Source organism: Neopsephotus bourkii, unplaced genomic scaffold, assembly GCF_033783945.1.
Source record: "Neopsephotus bourkii isolate Nb327-2 ecotype Australia unplaced genomic scaffold, CSIRO-AGI_Nbou_v1 NB_730, whole genome shotgun sequence".
NCBI lineage: Eukaryota > Metazoa > Chordata > Aves > Psittaciformes > Psittacidae > Neopsephotus > Neopsephotus bourkii.
In genome coordinates, this window is record NW_026901228.1 from 2,133,563 (window position 1) to 2,157,069 (window position 23,507).

Below are 23,507 nucleotides of genomic sequence, written 5' to 3' on the forward strand. Positions count from 1 at the left end.
ACTTATATCAGTAAAAATCTAGGGGCAACATGTAAAGTTGAAGCTGTCACAAACAGTACTAATTCTTCATGAAAAACCTTAAGTTTAGTAGGGAGAAGCACCTTTCCTTAATACTGATGTTGGGAATGCTCAGGAAATACTGAATGGAAATATCAGTGTAAGTCAGCTCTCGTCAGGAGTGCATTTCAGAGTTTCAAACCCAGGAACAGCTAAACAAAGCATGAAATATTATAGAAATATTGTATTTCCGCACAATGACTGCTTAATAGAGTTAGTAAACTTTATCCATATATAGCAACAGCTCAAAAATTTTAACCTTTAATCATAATATGCAGCCACATTGAGAAAAAATATAGTGATAAACTAGACACTTTTCACTAATAAAGCTGCACTTGTAATAAATTTTAGTTTTTACTACTTAAATGTCCTAGGCCTTCACCATAGCCTTTCACTTTCCCTCCTTTGAAAAGTGAAAAATCATTGGACCTATATTCCTATACATAGAATTATAATGAATCCAATTCATTTACGAAATGAAAAGCAACAATTTTAAGTATTTATTTTTAACAGACTAAAAATTTCTTGGAGAAGAAAGCTTGAAAACTGAAAGGTTTTCATACAATGTTCCAAATTTAATGCTCTGTAAGAGAAATGGGAACATAAATGCCTTTTTGACAGTAAAATTGGACCCATTTAGTTAGAAAGAATAGTAGCACACATTGGAACACCTTTAAAAGATTCAGACTTGCAATACATCACAGGATGTGACATTTGAAGTTAGCAGTAAAAAGGTTTTTACCTTCTATACACAGGAGCGCCTAAGGTTCGAAACAGAAGGGGCATTTTCTCATGCAACACCTCCTTTTGTGTTGTGAAAAGACCTTACGCTGGCAGAATGTCACTGACGTTATTTACAGATAGAGAAAAAAAAAACAGCTCATTGAAACTATCTCATCTTAATACTTTTTCCTCCCTCTCGTTTGCATTAATTTGCCTTTCCTCCCCCTTTTTTTCTCCTCTCATTTCCGTAGTTTCTAACTCCCTCATTGGTCTTCTGTCTAAGGTTGTGCCACTATATTAAACTTACTTCACTGATGCACTGTTTTTTCTGCAGATGCACTGTGGCAGGCTTTGGCTAATGAATAGATTACCTCAAATTTTTACCTATGATAAAAGAAAGAAAAGAAAAAAAAAAAAAAATGAGACTGCACTATTAGCTTAGAAACTGAGGCTTAGTTTAAAAAAAAAAAAAATTGCCTTGTATAAACATCGGTTTTTACACAACTTCAGACAACAAAAAGCAGTCTCCATAAATGAAATGCTATGTGGCAACGTCTTGTTACCCACTGCAAATCAGCTATCCACTAGTACGTCATTCGCTGTCTAAAGCTACTCTTAATTTACATTTTTACTGGGATCGGAGGTAGATCACAAAGATGGTTTGTCACAGAGATGGCTTAAAATGGTCTTTTCTCCATTCTCAGCCAATAGAAATTTTAGGCTTTTTCAGAGCTGCTGTTACACAATGTCATGTTCACTAGGGAAGGAAGAATGAAAGTGATACTTCCTGGCACTCTGCTTCTAGTCAGGCAGAGAAGAAAGGATATCAAAGTAAAGAAGAGAAGTTTGTCAAGTGATTTGCAAATTAGGCCTCAATCTTGGGTACTGGAAAAGAAAAAAATGTATACTTTTATCCATGAAATGTACTGTACTTTTTAGCTTAATGGGTAAAGCCACAGTGGTAACCATCTTATGTGTAACGGGAAACAAGTTTAGCATACTGGTCTTCATGGCAGTAATTTAATGAGGCTCCCATTAGTTCTTTGCTCCATCAAAATCACAATGAATCAACTATTTGAGCAACATATCTTTCATAGACTTTCTCTGAGTCAATTTGAAACCTCTAATCCCAGGTGGAAGAAATCTCTGTTCAGATCATCACAACATTAAAAAAAAAGTTAACTTGTCATTTATCATTAGACATAACAAATAACACTCAGCGGGAGATGCAATATGAGAGGGTATAAGCATAAAATCTCATATATCAAATAGATGCTTCTGTTAAAAAAATTTCATTTTCAGGTGTTTTAAACTCCTTAAAAATTACTTACAGAGGGAAGATACATCTATTTAGAACCATAAAGATTTTTAAAGTACATGATGTGCTTATCACAATGCCTTTGAAATGGCTTCCAGTTTAAATACTATTCAAACTGGTTCAGAAGTTTGAAATAAGTGTTGGTCTGGCTAAAAGTGACTAACGACAAAGGAAACAAGAGCAAAATTCTCCCCGGACTTGCTTTCAGAGAAGAATAGACTATTGTTCCAAATGAAACTGATAAACTAGCAATTTTGAAGAGGTCAGATTTCAAAATCGCTCCTTACATAACTCTGTGCCTTAAACTGCTACTGATTTCTGTTTTTTTTTCTTTCTATATACTGATCCATTACGTCTCTTTAGCCTAGGTTTTCAGTAAGAAATTCTCCCAGAGAGACTGGGAACAGTTAGATGGTCTAGTCCTGGTAGGGCTGCACAGAAATTGTAAAGCTTATTCAGAGATGGCCACCCCAACATACGGATTTAAGCTCAGTGTCACTTCCATGTAAATTTGTTACCTTGTGTACCTCTTTTTTTATTTAATGCCTTCTTTCAATTTTCAATAAAACCTCCAGTCCAGTGGGGGCTACAATTAAATGTAAAGTTTCAAAGTACATGCAATCTTCCCAGATCTCCTTTAGACTACCAAATAAATTAGGATTTGATTTGCTGAGGCAGTGGTTCTCACTATCAAAAGCTCCAGAAAGCTTACGTTAAATGAAAAAAACCCCAACCTAAAACTCAACCGCTTTTTGCAGTTTGAATCCTGTATGATTCCTAAAACTGGAAGAACAAAGGATGTGTACGTATATATGTGTATATGTATATATATATATATAAAAATGAATTTTCCAACTATAATACCTGTGACTGTGTTCTATTTTACAAAGGGCTGCCATTAATGAAAAATATAAATGTCATGAAGGCTGTTGCAAATTTGCCTTAGCTTCATGAAGCTTTTGCAACACAGCAGGACACAATACCAAACATACAGTTAGCTTAGGTTACAGGTTAGAAGCAGAGGCTGCCTAGTCTGTGTAAAGTGCATTTGTATAGATGCAAAACGAAATAGCAGAAGGTTACAAAGAAATTAGTGGGTGTGGACTCCACAGTAAGTATCTCATTCCTTCAGTCTATTATTCCTCAAAGCTTGCACTTAAAGCAAGAAAGGGGATAAAACGTGATCTCTCACACTCTTTCTGGAAGGAAAGACTGAGACTAAAAGACTGTGACCAGACACGGTAATCATGTCATAACATATTTAAATAGGTTGCTCCACCAGTAAGTGAATTTTAAAAATGTCTACAGACTGGATTAAGCTGTATACGATGCTAGAGTAATGAAATGAAGATACTGAATTCACCACCCAAAAAGCTACTTGTGGAAAATCAAGCAAGAACGAGGTATTTTTTTTTTTTTAATTGGCAATCACAAAAAGATTGACCCTATGAAGTTACTTACAAGAAAGAAGAAGATCCTACTGACCAAAGGAAATAATGCTCATTCTAACACCAGAGTTCAGTGGTAAAAGAATCCACTCCAAAAACCTACTCCACACAAAAAAATAAATGTGTTAGGGTAGGGCATACTATGCACATGCTACATGTTGTTGTTATTTTTTCTTCCTGCTCAAGAAAGAACCCCACCAGGTACTGGGTTCTCCCTGAGCTTGAATCTGATTTCAGTGGACTGGAACAAGTTAGATAAAGTTGTTGATGTGCTGTAAATTTACTTTTCCTAAGCCGCAAATGTGCTAGCTAATAGGTTGTTTATGAGTTGCAAATCTGTTCAGTGAGGTGAAAATTTGTCAGATAATGGGTTGTTTATGAATTCTAAATCAATATTCAGTGAGTCGGAACTGTGTTGGATAATAGTTTGTGTATGGGTTGTAAATCTGTTTTCAGGGAACTCGAAACATGTTAGATAATGGGTTGTTTCTTAGTAGTAAATCTGTTCTCAGTGAGCTAAAAACATGCTAGATAATTGTTTGCTTGCAAGTTGTAAATCTTTTTAGTGTACTGGAAACGTGTTTAACAAAAGGCTCTATATATTTTAACTGCTTTTAGAGTGCAGAAAAGTTCACAAATGTGTTAGACTTGAGTGGGATACATATGATCTCAGTGAGATCAGCTGATGGTTTTTTTATGTGCAGATCTACATTCAGAGAAGTAAAAATCTGGGATAACAGTATCCTGTATACAGTGTGCTCTATTTTCTGAGTCAAATAATGAGTAAAGGTTTGCATGATTTCTAGACTTAGACTTAATGATGTGGGAAGTGAGTGTAAAATTGTAAGAACCACACTAAATACTTGCAATGTGGTTTTGAATCTCTTCCTAATAAAGTAAAACTTTATACAGATGCATACTAATAAGTTTGAGGAAAAAAAGCAAAATGGACATTTAAGATGTTATTTTTTTAATCTCTCAACTAGATTTCATTTAGTTTCTATGCAACACATATAGTTAAGATAGAAATCAGAAAGCCTCAAACTGCCTCCTGTTTACAGTGAGAAAAAATCATGTGCAGACTGTGGAAAGGAACAATATGCAGTACAAAAATACCAGTTTAAAATTAATGACTCAATATAAAGAAAAGGGATTTAAAACACATGAAGGAGAACAATAAGCTAACATACACTGGGATGTGTTATCCCTTGCAATTTACAGTGAAAAACAACTGAACCATTTCTAGAAAACAAAGACCATAGTTCACAAATACATCCCAAGAATCTATACAGTAAGTTTTTTGCAAGGATACAAAATTTCATCTGACATTCAATTATTCAGAGTGCTGGGTCTGCTAATGAAAAATGAAATCAGGCATATTAAGATTACAAGTAGAAACAACTTCCTAACAATTTCTTAAAACTGTAATTATCAACTATGAATTATGGGATGTGTTCAGCTCTTGTACAACCACCTATTATACAGTAATGAGGAACACTTTATTCTTCTTTTAAAAAATAATTTATATCTGCATTGGCGCTTCTCCAGTACCTTATTTCTTCTCTTTGCCTACTTCCAATGGCTTTTCATGTAATACTTTCAATCTCTTCCTATTACACAAGGATTAAGAATAATGGTTGTACATTAGCACTGCACATTTTGTGAGCTGTTAGTGTCTTTTGAACAGCTAACCACAAGCCTGAATCCCTATGTTTTGATGCTTCCCTGGGAGTAATGAGAACATTTTGACAACATTGTTTAGTTTCTTTTTACCATATCTTAATAGAGAGAACATTAATGCCTCTAAAATATGCAAAAAAACTCAAAGTAAAAAAAAAAGGATATTCTATCATATCTGAAAAATGCTTTTCATTACTGTCAACAGTTTTTCATGACCACGAATACTTTCCCAGAACCAAAATGCTGAGCTACATAATGATACAATTATCCAATGTCAGAATAATATTTTGTCAGTTTGCAGATGTTTAACTTCTTTTCTAAAAATATTTCATTAACATGCAACAGCAAAGGGTGGTAAGTTCCACATCAAGTGTACCAATATTCCTAGTCACTTTGTTTAGCCTTGTTATTATACTGTTTGACCCAAATAAATAGCTAAATGTAGCAGTGCCATAGGCAACATATGACATCAGAAATTCAGAGGAGAACCATCCACACACATAAGGAGCAAAAACTAGACAACACTTCAATTTTGGAAAACAGTTACTGAAATTAACTGCAGCATCCAAAAAACCCACACAGCAGTCAAAAATTACGTGGAAAAGAAGAAACACAGTAAATACATGAATCGGATGACTTACTACAGATGAATGAGGTTTACTGCATGTTTTACAACAATTAGATTGGAACAGAAATAAGAGACAAGAGAAGGTTTTAGAACTTAGGTATCTGTAGCACAGATTTTTGGATGTTTAGCATTAAGGATACGTTTCTTACACATTCACATTCAGATTTTCCTTGAATTCTAAATTTATGAAGATTAACCATGATAAATATTACTTACACATTGTATTAAAGTTACATTGGACTTTGTTGATAAAGATTTCAGTGCCGGATCCTCTGAAGATTTTACTGAGGCCTCAGCTGCAAAATCTTTTCTGTCTTGTCCTCAAGACCTGGGTGATGATACTGCTGGCAATTCCTTGACAGCAGTGTATCTACCTTCATGTATTCAAAGGCTAAAAAAATGTCAAGTTTCATACAACTCCTCCTACTAGTCTGGTGAATTAGTGCATATTAAATATGCAAAACTACCTAGTAAGCCTCTACTGAAGACTTTGCCTCTAATTATCAATGCGCACAAGTGACTTTTCTTGGGCTCACTATTAGAAGGGCGAGTCAACTGGACAAGGCCCTAATATTTTATACCAAGGAATAGTTATGTCAGCAGAGGTATCTTACAGTACTTCATTCCTGATAACTAGAAAAATAAACAGCAAATTAGTTAATGGAGTAAGGGGACTTCATCTCCAAGCACTGCAGATTGAGGTTTTGTTTCAACAGTAAAGCTCCTCAAAAATCTCAGGAATATAAATTAAGCACTGTCATTACTACTTCTGTTTTTCAGTAACAGACATCACCCATCACAAAATTATTACAAAATAAATTGCTTTGAAGTTGTAATTTAAAAAATAAGGTTTAAATGTATCTTACAAAACCCAGTAATTGTGTTATATACTTAAGTAAGGTAAAATTTTATTGACTTTTTTACTCTACAAAATCAATGGATTATCAGCACCAATAAAGTTTCATGGAATCATAGAACCATACAACAGTTAGGGTTGGAAATCACCTCAAGATCATCTAGTTCCAACCACCCTGCCATGGGTAGGGACACCTGACACTAAACCATCTCACTCAAGGCTCTGTCCAACCTGGCCTTGAACACCACCAGGGATGGAGCATTCACAACTTCCCTGGGCAAACCATTCCAGTGCCTCTCCACTCTAACAGTAAAAAATTTCTTCCTTATATCCAATCTAAACTTCCCCTGTCTAAGTTTTAACCCATTACCCCTTGTCCTATCACTACAGTCCCTAATGAATAGTCCATCCCCAGCACACCTATAGGCCCGCTTCAGATACTGGAAGGCTGCTATGAGGTCTCCATGCAGTCTTCTCTTCCCCAGGCTGAACAGCCCCAAATTTCTCAGCCTATCTTCATACAGGAGGTAAACTGAAAGAGAGTTTATCGAAATAAAATATATATTTAGGTATATATTTTCTTTACTTACTTTCAATAAGCACTTTTCTGCCAGTCCAGTTGTCTTTAATGACTTGTATATTTCCAAAGTGTGCATCACTGAAGAATATGCGATTTGTACCTCTTCCTTTCAGACTGTAGTCAAAAGCAAGAGCTATCACATTTTTGAAGTACTCTGGATTTTCATATGGCCTCACTGGTGAATTTAAGTTGTTTTCATCTGAAATATGTATACTTTTTAATATTGTCCTTCCTGAGTACAACAGGTACCCTTCATGTCTAAGGCAAGTAATTCCATCTTCTGCAAGATAGCCATGTGCACAAGCGCATGTTCTCCGTGCATTTCCCCGATAAAGGCAAAGTTGATGACATCCACCATTATTCTTGGAACAAATATTAGTACCTGTAAATCACAATAAAATTAAAAGAAAAAACTTTTATAATATTACACTTAGCTAACTTAAATCAAAACCTAATTTTATATATTCTGAGAATTCTTCCCATAAAATCGTTCCTATTAAATATTCAGAAGTAAAATGACGTAAATAGTAAATAATGTAAAATAGTAAAGAGTGTAACTTCAACCACAATGTAAAGAAGATTTTAAATACAGTTAATGTGCAAAAATAATTACTGTCTTTTCCAATTCATAAGAGTATGAATTTTAAGAGTAGAAAATAATAAAATGGGTTAATCTATAATAATGCGTTTAAGGTTTAGAGACCATTTCAAGTGCTTTGAAAGTTTTTTTATTTTTTTTTAAAACACCTGTTACTGGCAAAATATCAAATTTAGATACCATCAGAATACAGCACTGGTTTTAGACAATTTCTAGCAAAATGAAAACATACATATTGGCAGGTACAAAATTGTGTCAGTTCAGCTCCCAGATTTTGATAAAGATATTTCCTAACATTTTGTTCTAATTTACTTAAACCCTGTCTTTAAAAACTTACTCCCTGACAAATGCATACTATTAAGAAATCATTGTCAAATTAATAACTTCAGTGACTTCAACTACACTTCTTGCAAGCAATATTTAAAATTACAGTAATTGTCAATAATTAGGAGCTATTTTCCTATTTCTGTTTTGGACTATGTATGAATTATTATCATAGTTTAGATAATTTAGTTTCTGTTCCTGAAAGCACTTTCCGTACAATTCAGCTCTTTCAATGTAGCAATTTTCCCATTTCTGAAAATTTTTTACATTGTGAAGAAGAATAAAACATTTTAAATAGACTGTTTTCAGCTAGAAAACCATAATACTTGTTAGGGAATATGTAGTGTCTGAAAGCACTGTTGATTGTTTTTCCTAACTGCTACATTTGAAAGTAAAGATACTTTTAAAAAAAAATTAATGGAGGATGAGAGATAACTTGCTCTTAAAATTAGATGTGCTTTGTGTTCCTAGGCAACATTACATGAGACATTCCTCTACAGTTATGCAAAAAAAAATTGGAGATTTCACTGTATACATTTTTACATTTGCTTTGTTTTAAAGGTTTTTCTTAAAGTTTTATTAGGGTAGAAATGTTAATATCTGTTTGGAAGGATGAAAGATTGATAAGAGAAAGGAAAATATGTGAAAAAGATTCTCAAGCTTCTAAAATCGATCTTTGAAAACTTCAATGCTTCCACAGTTCACCAGCTGTAAATATCTTTGAAAATGGCCAATTCCAAAACCAGTGTAGTTAGGGCATGTCCATGTGCACAAGACAACAGCACTGAAGGATAGGAATCTGCTCGGGAATAGCACTGCAGGACTGGCTCATCAGGAAGGGTAAAACAGGTGTTTGAAAAAAAAAAAAAAGCATTAAATATTATCAGCAGAAGTTGTTTAGTTTCTGGGGATTTTTTTTTGGGGGGGGGGCGGGGGTTTTTTTTGTGTTTGTCTGATGGTTTATTTGGGTTTTGTTTGTTTGCTCTAATAATAGAAGGTCAGGAAGCTAGCTAATTACATTAAAAAAAATATCATTAACTACTAGTTCAATGAACTTAAAAGAAAAAAGTATATATATATATATATACACATATATATAATAGTGTGATATAGAAATACATTCCAAAAAACATTTTTCACCTGTTTTTTTCCCTTTTGTCCTTCTGGCTCACTGACATCCCCTCCCAAAGACATTAACCATTTGTACCCTAGTAAAATTTGAAAAATGTATTAAAAAAATCATTCAGCTATGTTTTTCAACATAGAAAGATTTTAAGCCTCAGTAGCTGCTTCTCCTACTCCTAATGTGAGAAAGTCTTTAAAGCTATCAATAAAAATAATTACATGTAAAGAAGCATTGTTTTAACCTACTGGTCTGTTTTCTTAATTCTAGAATATAAAGCACTTCCAAGAAAGCAGACATTAACTATTTCTAGCCTAGTTGAAAAAAACAGTACATTTTTTAGTGGATTTTATTTTTATCTACAAAATACAATGCCCACAGGTCTCTGACATCGCATGCAGAAATTCTTAGTAAAATCAATACACGTTTTCAAAATTTTGTGGTTTTTTTTTTTAGTATTTAATAAAAAATTTGAATAAAAAATGAAGATAGTTTTTCTTACTGATCATTACATATGTTTTCTTTAAAAATCAGATTTATTTTACATGTCATTTAATGCTGCTATTTAGGAAAGATGTACAAAAGAAGCAGGATCGTTGGGTATGTAATGCTGTGATGAAAGCAACTTTTGAGCACTACTAAGATGAAGGACACATTTATGTTAAAAAGTTATTTTTGTGTCACGGTAACATTCCCCCCCCCCCCCCCCCTTTTTGAATGTATTTACAGAAAATCTGTCTGTATGGACTTGTAACAATTTGTTCTGAGGAAATCATCTTCTTTTTTGGTAGACTTTTATCAACCTTTGCTCACTGAAACAAGTTTTTCAGGGTCTTTTCAAAACCAGAATTTTAAGAGGAAAAAGAGTTAAAAGCAAGATTATTCTTAGTAAGGTAGCAGAGAATAAAATCTTACCATTGATACCATAAATCACAGAGAGTATATGCTAACTTTTGTCTCTTGAATTTGCTAAATAAATCGAATATAAAGGAAATCTGATAATTTACAATGTCTCTTCCCACACACAAAAAGAAAAATTGAACTCAAACCCAAGTAATGATAGAAAACAAACATTTGAGACAGAAGCCGAGAATTCCTAGCTGTGTGGAAAAAAAATAATATATATAAATCTGGTTTGCTTTCAAATAGTGAAACAAACCTGAGATTATTGCTCTTTAAAGCATAGTTCAAGGCCCTTCTAAAACCTAAGACTGTTTTTTTTGCTTCCCCACCCCCCTTTTAATTTTCTTTAAAACAAAATAAAACTCACCAAACTTGGAACAATACAAAGAGGTTTTGTTTTCTACTTTCTCCTTAAAACACTCAGAATAAATATTATTAAAATTCTTCCATGTGTTTTCTTTAGTACAGTAATTTTAGCTAAGAAAAATACTTCAGGAGTAAAAAGTGGAAAAAAAATCAGTGATTACTTAACTTCTGGTATGCTTTAACATATATAAAAAATAGCAAATGGTATTACAACAATTAATAGCATCCTTAAGAACAGCCAACCTTTCTCTCGTGCTCTATTAAAGACTTTCACTTCCTTCAGGTTTATTCCAAGGCCAGTCCTCATGGTCACAGCATCCGTGGCCTCATTCTTGTGGCCTCTTCTAATAGAGCCATTTGCATGTGCTCTGCCAAAAAAGTTGAAGATGTCTCATCAACAATCCTCAACTAATTCACACCAAACAAATGACTGAAGGGCAGTGGAGAGCTCACCAAACAGAAGGTGAAGAAACCTGTTCTCATCTATGACACTGATATGCTTTAGCTTTCAGCATCAGAAATGCCCTTTCTTTGGAAATTGCATAGGTTTCTGTGATCCACTCTGTGACCTTGCTAAGGAATGGCTAATCCTACAAAGGTGAAGCACCTGGCACTGAAATAACATTTTGAGACTCAAATACTTATGAAAAATAAATTACCTGTCAGACCAGTAGATGTAAGCTCCAAACACCGCAACTGAAAACATATCCACATTGCTCCCTGACAGCACAATCTCCCGATTCCCTCCACTCTCAAGGTCAATTCTCTCTATCTTGTCGGTACGAGCATCACACCAATATAATTTATTTTCCTAAAGATTAATTTTAAAGAAAACATCAACAGTCTTTTCCAAGTATTTAATTAAGAACTATCAAGATTATATCAAAGTGGAAGTCCAGCTGGTTTAAATAAAACATAACAAATACTACACACTTCAACATATACTGGAAGACAGAGGAACTAACCTCATAATCAATGGAAATCCCATTAGGCCACGCAATCCCCAGGCTCACAAGCACAACCTTCTCAGATCCATCTAAGTGTGCCTTGCCTATGCAAGGAGTCTGTCCCCACTCTGTCCAAAATAAATACCTAAAATGTTGTAGAAATTACCAATTAAAATATATCATCAAAGTAAGAATTGAAAATATGTAATACTGTTCTTCAATTGCAAATAAAACACATCATAACCATTACATAGGTATTTAGAAAACAAGGTAAGGCTCATGTCTCTAAATAATCTTAAGAGATTGAATGTATAATACTTGTCTCATAGAAACTTTGTTGAGAGATGTATTGCAAATGATATACATGAAGTAATTCTTAAATAGTATTTGATCAATAAATAAGCAATTTTATTTCTTAAAGAATTAAGCTTTGAGTTTCAAAACATAAAAGGAAATAAAAAAAAAATACTTGAACAGAAGCTCCAGCAACTAAAAAATAACAAATGTAGGCTAATACAAGAGATGCATGTCTAACTTAAAAATGTTTTAAATATGAAGCAGTGAAGAATACTGCAGGAAATGGTAGAGCAAAGGGATTTTATTTGGGAAGAAAATACTTTTCCTACTCTCCTGAATGCTCATGGAAAGAATCTGTATCTTACCGAATTTTATGTCACTGTATACTTACTAGCACAGTAACATCGCTATTTCAGGATAAGGTGCTAGGTCAAACTTCTGCTTTAACCTCCTACTTCTCAGTCTGTTGTTATATGTATAGCAAAATCTGGCCAGTCAATCTACAAAGAGCACTTCCTTTACTGAACAGTAACCTACCAATACCATAAGTAAATGTCTATGTGTCTACAAATCTATGTATGCATGTATATTTGTATTAAAATATATTATAAACACACTCATAAATATATTCTAAGCAAGAAATCTTTAAGATAATTGAGGTCTAGCATGTTACTGAGTGCCTGAAGAGAATTATTTTCATTGCAGACATTCATAAGAACACATTAAAAAACAGTTTACTAACACACTGTACACAAAGTGAACAGAACATACAAAACAGCTCTCCATTGTTTTTTTGTGTGGAATGTACATATTGGCCTGTATTTAAGCAATACCAAAGTCTTCCGTACATTACTAAACAGTTCTCCCTTAAGACCGGTGATGGTGATATACTCATCTATTGTTAAATAGCTATATTTGATTGGATTACTGCAAATACATGAAATTAGGCTTTCTGGCTTTAATAAAAACTAATTTGTTCTCACACTTCTTGACATAACAAACTATGAAACTTGCACTACATTGGGAAATTGAACTGCTACATTAGATAAATGAAAAAATATGTCTTAGAGATGTTAAAACAGACAATATTAATCAGCTGGATATCAACAATCACTGCTGAAGTTTAATACAGCTTTAACCAGATAACTAACAGCAGCTCTAAACAGAACTGAACTGGCTTTCAGGCACCTAGTCAGATATACTTTGTTAACATAGGACATCAACTAAATCTTGACTACAAAAATGTAAGCATTCAATATACTTGAATTAAACATTCTGTACTCTTTCTTTGGACTAGCCACTCAGAGGAAAAAAGAAAAAAAGTAAAAACCATTACTAGCAGTTTAAATTAATCTAGAACCCTCCAGGGAAAATCCTGAAGAGCTGACAAAATGCAAAGTTATTTAATACTTTCATAAAGCATCACTGATTGTAAGTATTTTGATATATAAACTCACATAAACTATTCATATGGAAAAACTTGGCCTTCCTGTACCTTCTAATAAGATCAGGGAAGCACCATCTAAAATACTTGTTTCCTGGACCTTTGCAGGTAGCAATATGCTACCAACACATTTGCTGCATGTACTGCAATAATAGAATAACTACGACTCAACTTATTTCGGAACTATGCCATATAGAATTTATGTATCTGAAATGGAGATGCACATGGTGGAAATTTGATGCTGGCCTAGAATCTTTAAAAAAAAATCTCTGAAAAAAATTAAACTGGAGTTTAAGCTTGAAGCCCGCTGCTCCCCCTTAAACAAAGATGAAATTTCTGAAATGTTTTTAAATAAGGTATCTTCAAAGTCTAAGAATTATTTCAGTATGAGCTCAACCCCATATTTCAATCACATTTAATTGGGGGGTGTGTGTGGAGGGAATCAGCCAACTGTATGTTAACGTTAACAAGCATACCCGATGAGGGACAAAGATACTGGTTAACTTTTTCCCTTTTTAACAATAAATGACGTTACAAACCAGCTGAATGCTGGCTGCTCCACAAATTGGTATAACTGGAAGATTCAATGAGATCTAATAACTGCTATTTTTCTCTCTATTTTTCTGTCTGTCAACCCAAGCTTCAGAAGAAATGAAGACTGTGAAGTGAGGGCAAGGGAGGGAAGCATACCTTAGGAAGTTTTGCCTCGTAAAGGGAAAGAGAAATGACAATAACACGGAGGGTAAAAAGGCCACAATCTTCCCAAAGAAAGGTATGCTTGCACTTCACAAGCAAGCCATTCCTTCTCCTGAAGAAACCTGGAGACATCTCATGACATAATTTTGTGGCACAGTATATATATAAAAAAAAAGGTCAAGCTTAACTACCTTCAGAGAGAGGTGATACACTGTTCTACCAGGAAGGTAAAACAATTATTTATCTGTGATCCTCTCATCCCTCTATGATTAAGTATTCTGAACACACGCAAAAACTATAAACCTCTACATGATCAAAACATCTAAGGAATGTCGCACTACCAAATTCAGTTCTACATTTAACATTACTTTACTGTTTAGTTGTAGCTCTGCTAGGAATAGTTTTGGAGCTGCAATGGGACAGAACATTCTCTATTTCTGTTAATGCTGCAGTGTAATCTCTATTCTCAAACACCTGGATGAATACAGATGTAATTTCTGACAACCCTTACTCTCTTACGCACATGTTTCATCTCACACTACTTTCAGCTACCCTGGGCAATCTCCTTGGTTGCTTATTATAAATTCTAGTATCGTGATTATACATGATATTAGAATTTATAGCTACCAAGGATTATATTCTACAATTTCATCATGACATCGAGGTCACTATTAGCTAACGTGACTTCCCTGGATTTGCTGGAAGTTTGAGAACAGATTCAAGTATGCTTCCAAGCAATGTCTAAACTTCAGCTGAAATGGCTGCCTTAGAAAATAAAAACTGTTTTGCTAATAAAGTACAGTATGCCATCTACACAGAGGCCAATGAAAAAAAAATCAGCCTATGATAAGAATAACATTTCCTTTTACCACAGCTTGGTTACAGTATAATAGTTTCCAACACAATCCTTTTGGATTTCATTAAATGCTTATCTGTTATAACAAAGCTCTTGATTTTCTTATGCAAAATCCTCAGTACTAGCATGCAAACTTTATGAGAAGTGCAAGTTGCCAGTCATGTTACCCTTTTTCTGGGTGTACCGCAATAGATCTCGGCTGGTCCAAACCCTGGGATATAATTACATATCGGAATGAGCCGTTCAGCCGGGCAACTTCAATTAAGTTGAAGCCATGATCCGTCCAATATATGTTACCTAGAAAAAATACCTTCAAGTTACTGGAAAAAGAAAAGACTACATGAAAAGTGTTAAAATCTTCAGTGTGCCAGTTAGGACCAGAAACTAATGGCTGTATTTTAACTGATATGTATCTTTTACTTGTAATTTCTAGTCTTAGTCAGCCCTCTGTTTTAAAGAATAAGCTTGTATTAATGATTGTCACTTGTTAACTAATGATTGAGACTGGCTATCTAAGAAATAGCATAAAGATATTTAAATAATTTTTCTGTCTGCAATAAAACTGCAAAACCAGTGGTGGTATCTTCAAAGAAGACTACCTAGACATTTGGAATAAGAGAAATTAAAGCAGAAAGCAAAGCAAATTATTTAGTCTTCAGCTGAAGATGCAAGAACGTACTGTAAGAAATGACAAGTCTTGAAGCAGGTTAAGACCTACCTGCTATCCAGTCCACTGCAATGCCTTCAACTCTTCCCAAACCATTTGTAACAATGTCTTCTTTCCACGTTTGGTCTCGTTTAGATCTGCAAATTTTGTTGAAGCCCATGTCTGTCCAATAGATCGTATCATTTCCTAAAAAATACATGGCAACATTTCGTAAATTAATTCAGTTACTTCAAGTTTCTACATCAGCAAATGTAAAACCTGACAATTACAACTTTACCAGTATGTCTCAGAGTGAAGAATAGTATCTAAACCATCATCATTAATTCTTCTTTCATTTTCCTTTTATTTATTTAAAATAATTAAATTAGAATTCTAGGTTTTCTTCTGGTTATTTAGTACTGCATGTATTAGACAATAGGGCCATGTCAACAGATGGAAGCTACTACCCTTACTAAAATGACAGTAACTGTTGTCTTTTATTATTTTAACGGGATGTTTGAAAAACATTGTTTTGTTTATTAATCACCATTCCAAAATATCTACTAGTATGAAATACTACCTTTTGAAACTGCCTATACAGTCTTTTTCTTCAGTACTGGACTGCAGAAACTCGACTAGCAATATTAATATTATAATTATACAAACCTGTTTTATTTTCCCAATTGGACTCTTCACTAGAGACTGTAGTGACAGGACAAAAGGTAATGGGTTCAAATCTAAACAGGGGAAGTTTAGACTGGATATAACGAGAAAGTTCCTTGCTGTAAGGGTGGTGAGGCACTAGAATGGGTTGCCCAGGTAAGTAAGTTGTGAATGCTCACATTCAATTTATTCACAGCAATGGAAAATTTTTCAGTAACTGTTCTATGCATTACATTTGAGAATATTTTTTGATTTTTCAGGTACTTCATACTAGTAAGAAAAGAAAAAAGCCTATATTCCTTTGCTATATGGTTTGAAAAGATCTAAGTAATTAGTTGCCACCAAACTAATAAAGATCTCTGTGGGTTTCAAATGCAGATAATACTACAGAATTTGCTGAATTTCAGTTTGCACTTGGATACAGATGGTATGATCCAAATGACAGACCCCTCTCATTTTATAGACACAGCAATTATTATGGATTCCTTTTTGTTACTAATCAAAATTCTCCATATCTCAATAAAATATTTAGCAACATTCTCACAGTAGGGTTCAACCACTGCATATCCATGCCATTCAGAACAAGCTTATAGGAATTCAGATTAAGCAATTAGCCTTTAATTTGTTGTAGTTGTTCCCTTTAAAAAGTGGATACTGTTTTCACAGATTCGTGTGTCAAGGCTGTCTCTGTCAGGTAGCACTATTAACATTATAATTACACAAACCTATTTTATTTTTCTAATTACTTTGAAAATTAGAGACATGGAGATGAAAATTCCTTCAGCATCTAGTTCTTGAAGACAGTTCTGGCTTCAGGCAGATGAAAAGAAGGCCTATATTCAATTTGGAGCCTTCAGTATTTATTTACTTATTCTACTCTTGGAATCTGAAGAAAAGAGAATTACTACTTGGAAATTACAGTTGCCACAAAATGGGAAATAACAGTCTGTAACTTTGTACGGCTCCTACAAGCATTTTGCTAAGTGGTAAGCATTAGTAACCATGGCCACACATTGACTCTTACAGTACACAGGCTGCTTATCAGCAAACACTGCAAATTAATTCCATTAAATGCATTAGTATTTTGCCAATAAAATCCTGTAACTCAAAACTCCACATGCAAAGTATTTGCTGAACATTACCCCTTCTGTCAGGCTCTGTCAGCTTAGTCTGTAAATGTTCAAAATGCTTATTTCTACAAAGACAGTAAAATCTATTCTCTTCCCACCTATACACACCTGCACACCACAGATAAAATGCCTGAAGGCATAATGATAGCATGAGTAACAGGGTGACAGAAAATGGAGCCAGAAGTAGGGAAAAATATGTTACAGAACACCTCTGGATTCCCAGCTCCCACTAAGTTCAGCAAAACTCAGTGAGGGACTGGGAAAGACTTCTCTTTTCACAAAGGCAAAATCCTAAATTGTTTCTGGATTAGCTACTGCAGAAGTGAAAGGAGCTCAGCAGTAACACTGTATGATTTCAGATCTACCAACAAATCCATTACTCCACCTTTATGAAGGCTTTCTGACACATATGCATTCATGTAACTACATTTCATTTCTGTAATTTAAATAAGAAAACAAATGCTACTAATCATTAAGTAGCTTGCGTCCTCTAAGTCAGTAAGACTTAAGAGATAGTGTCTCCTGATGAACAGGATCACTTTTTCTTGGACACATAGCTCTACCCAATTTGATGCAAATAAACACAGTGAAACACAACATTCTTGTTTCTTCAATACTTTGAATGCCCTAGATGTCCTCAATAAAGTACTGTTTCTCTGCCATGCAGATTCTCCTCCAACTACACCAAGCTTAAGTAGAGTACTTCCAATGTGTGAAACAATTATTTCAACAAATACAAACCACATACTAATTTAAAAAGTATGGTGAGCTTCCTGGGACAATGTTGAGAGGAAAACAACAATGAGCATTTCCCTGAGGTATTGTGAAGAAGTGTGCAGCAGCAGGAAAGTATCAATGCCATTGTTCTTAACAAAACAGAAATGAAAGCCTACTAGGATGACACCCAATTTTATAAACCTATGTCATAAACAACGCTTGTAAGCCCTCTTCCCACTGACCTCTAAAAGAAGTCCAAAGGTCAAAACTACTCTTGTAGTTCTTTAAGGAAAACACAGATAAATGGCGTGGAGGGGGAAAGGTGCATTTATCTTCTATCACGTCTGCAGAAAATATTGCTGTCTTTAACTGCTATCCACTAACATATGTTAATGTATTTTAACCACTTTGCATACTTAAACATTACTGCAAGTAGATCAGAATTAGGGAATATTACACGATTAAGAATGAAATGCAAGCAATAGTCATTTTATTTTAAAAAAATCAAAACAAAAAAACAAAACCAACAATCAACAAAAACCAACCAAAACCCAAACCCAAAATAAAACAAACAAACAAAAAATCCAACAAGATGAAATCCGAAAATACATTCACTTGTCTTCTCAATCAGATTTGATGAACAAAGGTTTTAGGAATGAATTACTAAAATTCAAGGTACCAAAATAAGAAAAATAATTGCTTTTTAAGCTGAAATGCAGTTGAAAGTTGTACTGTAACTTTTTATAACACAGTATCTCCTTGTGATTTCACTGCTCCAGAAAATTTGCATTCATATTTAGCAATGTATTTGTCACTGTCAAACATATTCCTGTTCCCTGTGCTGTAACTCATCATCACACAACTTGGCGAACCCTACACAATTTCCTCCTTCCTCAATTCTCATTTTTAAAAGTTAAACATTAGTACCTGCATCTTATTCTCAAAAAACACTAATTTGATATTTTCTGCTGGCATCCAAAGCTCTGTAAAGTAGGAGCTATCATGTAAATAAACCATGCCAAAACCAAACCAAAACAAAACAAAAAAAAATCCCAAACCCAAAGAAAATAAAAGATGCAAAATCCCCAGTCCAAACCTGGTCTGGGACAAAACGTCAAATTTCAGACTTCTGTATTACATATCATAATCCTATAAAGCTTGTAAGACCTGAGTTCAAACACAGTATTTTTAAAGTATAGTATAATAAAATCTACAATCCCTGGAAAACCCCATTACATAGTCTTGGTACTTTGAGATGAATATGTGTACCTACCACTTCTCTATCATCCTGTGGCTTTCAAAGACTAGATGAAATCAGCTGCATCATAGCTATTCCCATCTAAGATATGTGTATAAAGCACTGGCTTTTAAGTAATTTTTAAGTCTCAGTAGACTGTGACGGACTTTGCCTATGATATAACAAAAACTCTGAACATTAGCTGTTACTGATTTTGAAAGCAAAATATACCAGTTTGAGTGCATTGTAAAATGTTGGGTGAATTTGGAATTTTACTAGGTAGAGTAGAAGTACAAGAGTGTCACTGTAAAAGGCAGGCCAAAAGAAAACGCATTAATGAATTTAACTCCTGACCTGTTAATAAGTTTATAGAGATATTTGAGTAATCAAGTAGTCAAACAGAACAAACAGGAAAACATCTGGTTTTAATATGAAGTCATATGTTAACATATAGTTAAGTAAAAAAAAAAAACAGAGGATCTCTTGGTGCTGAATTCCCAGGCAGAATTTATTTAAAAATTAAATACAATGGAGTATGACAAAATAATAACATTTCAAGAAGTCAATGTCCTTATGTATTTAACATAGCTAACTTAAAATTTTATGTCTAAACTACTAGTTTGTAAACTCTATGGGTAAAAAAACCTCCAAAACAGCTCATGCAAGCTTAGAAGGAAGGCTGGTCCAAGAGCTAATGGCTCAAAAATAAGGAGGTACAAGGTGTTTTCAGGTCACTACTTGGTCACAGATTTTTTACTTTCTGTAAGCTAACCAAAAATTCCTAATGTTTTTTAAGTTATTCAGACACACTTTAGTTCCAGTGGGAGATGTATCAAATTATTTTTCAGGACATGAACCTTAATTTTTTTCCACCTTCTTTCATACGCATGGAAGACAAAAACCTAATTTCATAGGACATTTGTGGAGGCTATGCAAACTAAAATCTGTTTCCTATTTATACAGTGCAGTGGAAAGGTAAGTAGTGTACTTGAGATAGACATGCCTGTTCTTCAGGCTGTTAGAGCTCCCACTTTTGAAGGGAAGGAACATACAAAATTGGCTTGTACACTGCAGTGAAGAGGCTGAGCTTTACTGGACAGAAAGAAAACTATGCCACTCAGCTGTCAAATCCACCTGTTAGGTTAGAAAATTCTGGGGGAAATATGTCATGACAGCAACAAGCTTTTTTCTATAAGAAGGGAACTAATAAAACCTGCTTTTCTACAGATTTGAGCACTTTCTGTAAAATCACCAGTTTTCTATTCAAGTTCTTAGTGATATCTCCATTGAAAAACAGCAGATAGTGCTGCTAATGCAGTCTACATATACATAACAAGTTTTTCTATTTACTGTAAATAATAAATAGCTACAGGTAAATAATAAATAGCTACAGGTTAACACTGTAGCACACAACTTCCAATTCTCTTAAATATAGTTGCAATTACTTAGAAGGTTTGATAACCTTATTTCATTTATAAGAAAAGTATACAATATTTACCATACATACAATAAACTATACATGACATTTACCTGCATGGAAGTCTATGCCCACAGCAAATGAAGCTCCAGATATAGGCATTAAAGCATCCATTTTATCACTTGGATCAAGAGGAATTCCTCTAATTCCTTCATGAACAGAATACATAAGAAATGATTCAATACCTATAGGAAAAATAAAATAGCTGATGGGAGCAAAGTGAAGACTTTCCCAATTAAAAAAACCTGAGGAAGTAACAAGCACTAGACACAGTTTTCCAGTACGGCTTCATAGTTTTCCAAAATGATAAAGCTATCCCTTTGAAAAAATACTTGTGAATTCATATGGTGTAGTTCTATTTAAATGATAAATGCATTCTCATGAAAAAAGGGAATAGCTGCCCATTTCAAGCATCACCTTCTTATTAAGTAATGAGCAGTAATGAAAATCAGAACTTAAGAAGTTGATTTTGAATTATGAGAAATTTAAGAATATTTTCAGTGCACATCTGCACTTCCTGTATATATTTAGCAAGTGACAATTTTAAAGAACTTGTGGAAAGCAGGACTCAAGACTGAAAATGGTCTTTTGAGGCACAGGATTCATCTCACCTCATTTAGCCATGCACACTTCCTTTATAGACAATAAATACACAGTTTTAGTGAACAATACAGTTGATATATTTGAAATGCCTACTTTCATGTTAGATTAATCATATTCCAGGTGCAATCTATTTCTATTAAGTGGTAAGAATTTCTATGTGTATTAAGTAGGAAGAAACTGTGTAGAGGTCTTGTAATTTTGTCATTCCCAGTTGAGATGAATCACATCTAATTGTTCACAACCAAGATCAGAACAAGTACTTTGTTGCCCTAATCTGTTCATATATTAGAAAACCTTTAAAAGAAATTATGCAGGGTGATGATACATAACTCATTATTGAAGAATTCTAACTACCATACACAAAATGTCCTATATTTTAAATACAGGATTCATATATTTTAAATACACACTGGATACCAATTTTACATTAATTAACAACTGAAAGTTATAAATAACCAAAGAAATAAATGTAAAAGTAAAAATTACTATTTAAGAAAAAGAAATAAAAAATGTTAAGAACATGTTATTGTCACATATGAAAAACACTGAAAAAATAGGAAAGCCACATTTATGTTGCATTAAAGAAAGTTTATATACCCATTACAGCGATAAAATTGAAGTTAGTGAAAATAAATACTGAACGTCATTTTACCTCTGCATGCCATCCGGTTTTTTTGAAGGTTGTAGCCTACTGTACACACACATGTCCTGGTGGTTTCTGATGTTGGTAAACAAAGCTGGGAGCATCCGCCATTGTTTAACTGACAGGAATTGCTACCTATTACATGATGGGAGAAGAGACAAGAAAAAAACAAAACTTGACCAGTGCAATCCTGACTAAAAATGAGTGTTGGCATCAATTTATTATCAAAACCAAATTTCGTCCAGCTAAATTCTTTAAAAAATTTAGATATGCATGTAACATTTCAGGTTTTGTTACTTTTCAATGTTTCACTCTTGCAGCATTTATCTGTGCACTTAGAATATTTTTTTTTCCTTAGAATATTTTTTAATACCTCAATTTTCTGAAGATGAATCTGCTCATTTTAAAGTAAATGATAAAACTGAAAATACCACACTGTATTTGATGAAATGAAATACCACACTGCAATGATGAAATCTCACTGACATAAGTCTAGAAGGCATTTTATTCTAAACGATGAGCAAGTCATCGATCATATTGTATTCATTCATCAAACGTTATACCAACCTCATTATCATCACGAACCAGCATTTGTTTAGTATATCTAAGATACACTTAAATGTGACCTCACAGATCCATACATCTATATCTTAACTAAAACAATATTTACTTTTAAGTAACAGGTAAACACTTTTTAGTAAGATTTATATGTGTAAATCTACTAAAACATTTGAAGAATTAGTAGATTACAAGTTACCAAGCACATATGAATCAGAGCACTACATATCACATATATTTTTGCATTCCTAATTTTGAAGTAAAAAAGCATTTCTTCATCTAAAATTATAACCATTTTTTTTAGTGATACAACCATACAAATGGAAAAGGCAGTTGAGCTTTCTAAGTCTCAGGTATCCGTAGAAAATTAGAGAAATTGTAAGGTAAAAATTAATCTAGAATGCCAAATTTGTATACAGAAATCTGTAAGTACCCTCATGTTATACTTGCTGTCATGTCACTTTGATTTATAGAAATGCAAGATGCAAATGAAATATGCAAAGATTCTTTAAAAAAGGTGCAAATCCCATCTATAGTGTTCTCCTCCTATAACCAAAACCCTGACATTGCTCTCTGTCAAAATATAGATCAGCAAAGTGACATTTCGCTGTAGTGAAATCACAGTTAAAAGTCCAGTAGCACAACAACCTGCAAATTTTCTTCACTTTTGTACACTGGAAGACACATCTTAATGCTACAGACACCAGATACTGTTAATATTTGGGTACTCATGAGGCTACCTCTATACCTCTATGATAGGGAGTTCAAGTATTTTAAAATGACAGACACATAACTGAATGCCTGAATTATTATTTGCTGCTCCATCACATTTAAAAGTAACGGCCAGGCTGGCAAAGCATCTCCAGTATCTCCTAGATTATGTCAAATGGCAAGTTCTCCCAAGAGCACTTACTATAGAACTGAACTAATGTACTCCATACACAGACTTTTTGTTACTGTTTTATTGTGGTAAAACATCCTGTGTTCTT

At 33.8% G+C, this 23,507-nt stretch overlaps 1 protein-coding gene across 1 annotated transcript in view; it reads right to left on the bottom strand.

The window, feature by feature from the left end:
• The window catches only part of LRP1B (LDL receptor related protein 1B), a 739,603-nt gene that overhangs the window by 165,159 nt on the left and 550,937 nt on the right, over positions 1–23,507 (bottom strand). The window contains exons 33-40 of the mRNA XM_061354354.1: positions 21,970–22,095; positions 20,768–20,899; positions 15,563–15,697; positions 15,012–15,141; positions 11,570–11,696; positions 11,264–11,415; positions 10,848–10,972; positions 7,301–7,672 (exon numbers count right to left, since the gene is read on the bottom strand). Of these exons, the coding sequence (XP_061210338.1) occupies positions 7,301–7,672; positions 10,848–10,972; positions 11,264–11,415; positions 11,570–11,696; positions 15,012–15,141; positions 15,563–15,697; positions 20,768–20,899; positions 21,970–22,095 (1,299 nt within the window). The remainder of the gene's footprint in view (positions 1–7,300; positions 7,673–10,847; positions 10,973–11,263; positions 11,416–11,569; positions 11,697–15,011; positions 15,142–15,562; positions 15,698–20,767; positions 20,900–21,969; positions 22,096–23,507) is intronic.